Source organism: Citrus sinensis, chromosome 1, assembly GCF_022201045.2.
Source record: "Citrus sinensis cultivar Valencia sweet orange chromosome 1, DVS_A1.0, whole genome shotgun sequence".
NCBI lineage: Eukaryota > Viridiplantae > Streptophyta > Magnoliopsida > Sapindales > Rutaceae > Citrus > Citrus sinensis.
The window spans coordinates 3,432,343-3,438,342 of NC_068556.1; the positions used below are offsets into that span (position 1 = coordinate 3,432,343).

Below are 6,000 nucleotides of genomic sequence, written 5' to 3' on the forward strand. Positions count from 1 at the left end.
AAGATATCATTAATCGCTCTAGGTTCCATTTACCCTACAAGGTAAATCTCTATATCTAGTTCATTATTAATTTTATATCAAGCACGACCCTATTCAAATTAAAATTAACTCAACTTCGGAAACCCAATCTAAAACCAAGTATTGTTTTAATAAGATCCACTAAATCAGACCTTTTTTAGGCTTTTTCTTAACTAATATCCCTAAATAGGGGATCATCCGAAATAGAGAATAAATAAATACAATTAAGACAAAATGTTATAGTAAACATAGAACAACACGCGTATATTAGTCAAACATCCATTAAGATCGTTTATTACTCAGTTACAATCAAATTCAGTTCATGATTTACGATAAAAAAATAAATAAAAGAGTTTTAGCAATCCAATACATCCCCATGAATATATAAAAAACAAGAAAAGAATAAGAAAAATTGATTCTCAATTGATCTCTACGATTTTTTCTCTGTCAGCCTTTAATCTCCCTTTTGATTTCTATTTTTCTTATGTTTCTCTCTTTGGTTTATTCCTTGGGTGACGACTCTCTCTTTCTCTTTGTGTGTATGCTCCTTTTATAGCTTAGAATTAGGACAACCGAAAGTCTAAGGAGCGTATCTTCCATCTTTGGAAACTCCATATTGCAATTCTCTAAGTATCTCACGTGAAATCTTCTCTGTCAATGCTCTAGGATTGCTACAGCAACAGTGCTACAACAATGGTGCTACAGCAACGACTACTGCATGTTACTTAAAATTTAAGCTTTCGGTCACCTATAATTATGCATATGATTTAAGCACAAATTAATCTAAAACAAACTAAATTTATTAAAAATAAACTAAAATGGATGTGCATGCAAAATATAATTAAAATGCAATAAAAACATATCATTTACTCTGTAAGTATTATTGATTCAAGTCTAAAAGTGTCATGATAACTCTCATTTTGTAGAGTTATCAGTACTTATATCTTGTTTTCGCATTTACTGCAACAAACTGCAACGAACATCTACAACACTAATCTAAAATCCATACTCAAATCTTTTGTTTGAGTTGAGCAGATGATTAATTACAAAAGAAGATAAGATTAGCACATATTCCACCTAATCCACTTTCTTTTTGTCGCTAGCCTCCTCCATAACCACTTTCGGATTCATATTCTTTATAGTCTCTGATGGTTGAGGTTGAGATCCATTACTCAGACTGATATATCTCTCAACTACTTTAGGGTCTTTAATAGAGCCCTTAGTGTGTGAGACACCATCAAGAAGAACATATGTACGACGGTAAAAAAAAAAAAAAAAGATTGTCATTTTCCATGTTTGGTAGGTCGCACCCACAAACAAATATACATTATAAACCAGCATAATTGTTGATGCATGTGACACAAGGTGCACACATTGCAATCATAAGAAAATCGCTCTCTATTTCAATTAGTTCATAAAAATCACAACTATTTAAGACGATTATATAACGTCGCGATATGTAAACTTCAACAACAAAAAAATATTGTCACTAATTGTATCTTCAAATCTCTAAAATGACGATTTTTAGTAATTATTGAGGCTATATTTTCACATTCTTGAGACAAATATTATAATTATTATAAATCACATATTGAGACAAATATTATAACACAATAAACTACGTATTGAGACAATATTATAGTCATTATAAATCACTTATTGTGACAAACGTGAGGTGTCATCGATTACATTTTTTGATATCTAATTTGACCATTTTGAATATCATTTGTGACAATTTTAACTTAATTTTAAGACAATGATTGTTGTCACAAAAACATATTTTTAACATGATGAAAATAATTTTGGTCGCTAGAACTTTTTAAGACGGTCTTTCTACGACTAACGTGTGACAATTTATTTTTTATCATAAAAGATATAAGGTGACTAATTTGTTATCCTTAGTGACTAATTTTTTGTCATAAAATATCATTTTTTTGTATAACTCTTTACATGCATTGATCCAATAAAGATTTCACCAAATAAACATAGACGGCTCTCTAATTTAGTCACTCATCTAATCAGTTAAAACAATTAATTTTTTAAAGGAAAAGGGAAAAAAACAAATGTACCTACCAAAGCGATACCATTTCTCATCTTTGATCATTCAAATTAGAGAGTTTAAACATCAGAATATAGTATATCAGAAAAAAAAAATCAGAATATAGTTTAAACATCTTACAAAAGCTTATTCTCAAGTAAATAAAACATTATTTTCAATTCTCGCGAGATGGAAACCCAATTTCAATGGTATTTAATTTTTTCTTCTTTCTTTCTACATTAATTTGTCAAAACGTCCTCGTGTATTTTTATGGCAACTGGGTGGGAGTTTATTTCATTAGGTTTAACTTTAATATGTTAGATTGGCATTATATTATATATAATATTAAAAAAAGAAATCTTATCTTATCCCATATTTGGTACATTTTAAACTCTATAACTATTCTAAGCAACTAGGCTCACTTGATATGTTAGGATTAATTTCTAAAGTATTTATTTTATTTATATGCAAATGCTTATGAAAATGTTTAAATGTGAAGGTCCACACGACAAGTTAATTTTTCAATTTTCAAATTAATATCATTTCATATACATTATATTACACTTCACGGTTTTGCTCATATCTCATTATACGGACATAAAACGTCATTCGTTGTACATGAATTAAAATAATCATGTGAATATGAAGATGCCTAAAAAGATTTTTTATTAAATAAAAAAAATGTTAAAAAGAAATTTGAAAAGTTAATTATTTAAAAAGTTGGGCTATTTACACTCTAAAATTTACTTTGGACATTCACAATTTAATAATATTTTGTATTACTAAATTAACCTTAATGTAATTTGTTATTTAGAACAATTTAATAAATTTTATCCAATAAATAGTCATATTTTATCTACTATAAATCACATTAATAACGAAAAATTGAATCAAGACCTCCACAGCATCTCAGTTTCATTGGAGGCGATAGCCCCTAAACTGCCAAATACTGATCTATTTGTTGGATTAAACAAGGGTCATGTTGTGACCAAGAAGGAACTGCTACCACGCCCAGCAAATCGCAAAGGGAAAACAAGCAAAAGGGTCCACTTTGAGAGAAATGTGATTAGGGAATTTGCTGGCTTTACACCCTATGAGAAAACAATCACGGAGCTTCTTAAAGTCGACGAGGACAAGAGGGCACTGAAGGCTGCAAAGAGAAAGCTTAGCACTCACGAGGGGACAAAGACGAAGTGTGAGGAGATGTCTAATGCCTCCGCCAGATGAAGGCAAGTGGAGGTGCAGAGAAGAAGAAGTGGTGCATTACTTTGCTTGTCTTGTTCACCTGAACTTGGGTCATTAAATTGGAAGATTCTGTTGTAGCCTAAGTTGTTTTTTTTTTTTTTTTCCTTTTTAATTCAAAAACTTGTTTTAAGTTAAAGATGACTATTTGAATGCTACAATGGCCTTTACCTTTTCCCATTAAAAAAAAAAGAAAAAAATGAATCCATTTTCAAGTCGAAAGTAAAGGTTAATAAAAATTTAAGAAAGTTATGTTTTATTTGTAATGATGAATACTTTATTGGGTGTATCGAGAAAATAAGGTAATTAAATAATGTGTAATGAGGACAATATAGGAATTTGAAAGAGTGTTATAATTAAAAACTAATATTTTGAAATAATTACTGAGAAGTGCTACGCATCCTAAATTATTTATTTCAAAAAATTATCTCAAATAATGTGGTATTCATCAATTAATTAGTGAGGATAATTCGCTTGGATCTTGTAAAGAATTATCAATCAATCAATCAATGACATAACATTTGAGATGGAATTTTGGATAAAAAATTGAGTTGAACTATTGGCACCCATCTCTATAATCCTTATAAAACCCCTCTCTTATTGCAATTACATTAAAGGACAAAATAAATTTAGTTATACCATTATATTTCTCTTTTCAACACTTTACACCCATACAACTACACTAAAGTCTCTTACAATTTTTGTTTCCTCACAAACAACTTTTTCTTGAGAAATTTACAAAACTTATTTTTAATTTAAAAAACATAAATAATAGCTATTTGAGTCCACTTTAATTCTACTTAATTCATACATGTATTTGATTTTTTTTAGTAAAATATGTTTGACTTAATAATTCAAAAATATATATAAATAATATTTGTAATTAGAATTATTTGGAAGAAATTGAATTGTTTTTCTTTTTGAATTAAAAAGTAAAAAATGGAAAGGATATTTTGAGGATTAAAGTAGATTTTGATAAAAAAAGATGTTTGAAAAGAAAGTTACATGGTGCTAATAGTCCTATTCTAACAAAATTAGAATATTTGTTATTACTCATTATTAATTGAGTGTGCAAAATAGATGAGTGCCAGGTAGATTTTAGAATAGCCTCACCCTTTTTAAAATAGCAAATCCTGCCCATTAAAATATAATTCACTAGTTAACTAACATGAAATAATCATTAACAGCTATAATCGTGCATTTTTTATATATAAAAAGTAATCAGGTGCGCGCAGGACTTGTCGGCTGATGACTCGATCAAATCGTATGTGGAGCTAGCTGTCTAAGACACTTGATAATAATGCTTCCAAAAATAGAACATTAAATATTATTGTCACATGGTAACTTTTGTGGACAGATTCTTGCGATGCGAGGTGGAGATGGCAAAACCCCGGGCCGGGTCCGGGTATTGCCATGACCGAACCCTGCCCGGATGCAATCGGTTTGGGTCTGGATTCGGGTCGGGTTTTAATTTGGATACCCGGATTTTATATTTTTTAATATTTATGTGTATATATTTTTTATTTTTTGGTAATTTTATAAGTTTTAAATTTATCTCAATAAAATTTGACATGAAAATATAAATTTTAAGTGTTTAAAACTTTATATATGGATAATAAATAAGTCAAATAAATATAAAATATTTAAAATAATATATATTTTATAATTTTTTTTAATAAAATCCAGATTCTGGGTTTATTAAGTGATGCCCAAGATCAACCCGGCTTCATACCCGAACCGGGTATTACCCGATCCGCAATGCCCGGGTACGGTCCGAGTCCGGACCGAGCAGGTATTTTTACCACCTCTAATGCGAGGATACCCTTTTTTTCCCTCTGTCTTTTTAGCTTTGGCCTTTGAGATTGAGCCTGCCACGTGACCCTCCATTTCTTTCTTTCTGCCTCATATTGATTTTTTTTTTTTAATTTTACGTTAATTTCATACAGAATGGAGCAAAATTTGCAGCAAAAGTGGGAAGGCAAGGTTTCGACAAGGGTAAGTAGAGCCACTGCTGACCAAATATGGCCTCTTTTTACCGACTTCTTTAACATACACAAATATTTTCATAGCCTGGCCACGAGCTACGGTGTCCACGGAACCAACGGTGAGCCCGACTGCATCCGATACTGTGCCGGCTTTTCGATCCCGTCCAGGGCAGCCAGTAGCAGTACTGATGATAATCCTCCTCCTGCTGCATGTAGCTGGTCCAAAGAGAGATTAGTAACCGTTGATCATGTCCAACGTTGTTTGATTTATGAGATGGTTGATGGTAATATTGGGTTCAAGTCTTATGTTTCGACGATCAAGATTATTCCAGGAGATGATAATAATCATGATGGCCAAAATCAAAGTGCTGGGTGTGTGATTGAGTGGTCGTTTACCGTTGATCCTGTGGAAGGGTTGGTATTGGCTGATTTGCTTCAAAAATATGATTTGGGTCTCCAGCGCATGGCTAAAACAATGGAGGATGCTATTGTTCAAGCTTAAAATTACACCTCATTGAAGCCATGGTCTTGTACCTGTGAACGGATGCGGCCTTCCTAAGACTCACTGAATTCTCACATCAGTACGCTTGCAAGTCATTAGTAAAAAAAAAAAACCTAATTAGTATTTTTTTTCTTTTTTTGGGGTCAGAATAGCTTAATTAGTGTTTAATTACACTTCTTTTGTTCTTCTTCTTTTTTCTATTTTTTTTGGGTGTT

The 6,000-nt window shown here is 31.1% G+C and overlaps 1 protein-coding gene and 1 pseudogene across 1 annotated transcript; both read left to right on the top strand.

Moving 5' to 3' along the window:
- Positions 1–2,245: 2,245 nt before the first annotated feature.
- LOC102610775 (60S ribosomal protein L36-3-like) lies at positions 2,246–3,345 on the top strand (annotated as a pseudogene).
- Positions 3,346–5,146: 1,801 nt separating this feature from the next.
- On the top strand, positions 5,147–6,000 carry LOC102628132 (hypothetical protein). The gene has a single exon (XM_006475957.4). It carries the CDS (start codon positions 5,246–5,248, stop codon positions 5,783–5,785), a length of 540 nt encoding a protein of 179 aa, XP_006476020.1. The 5' UTR covers positions 5,147–5,245; the 3' UTR covers positions 5,786–6,000.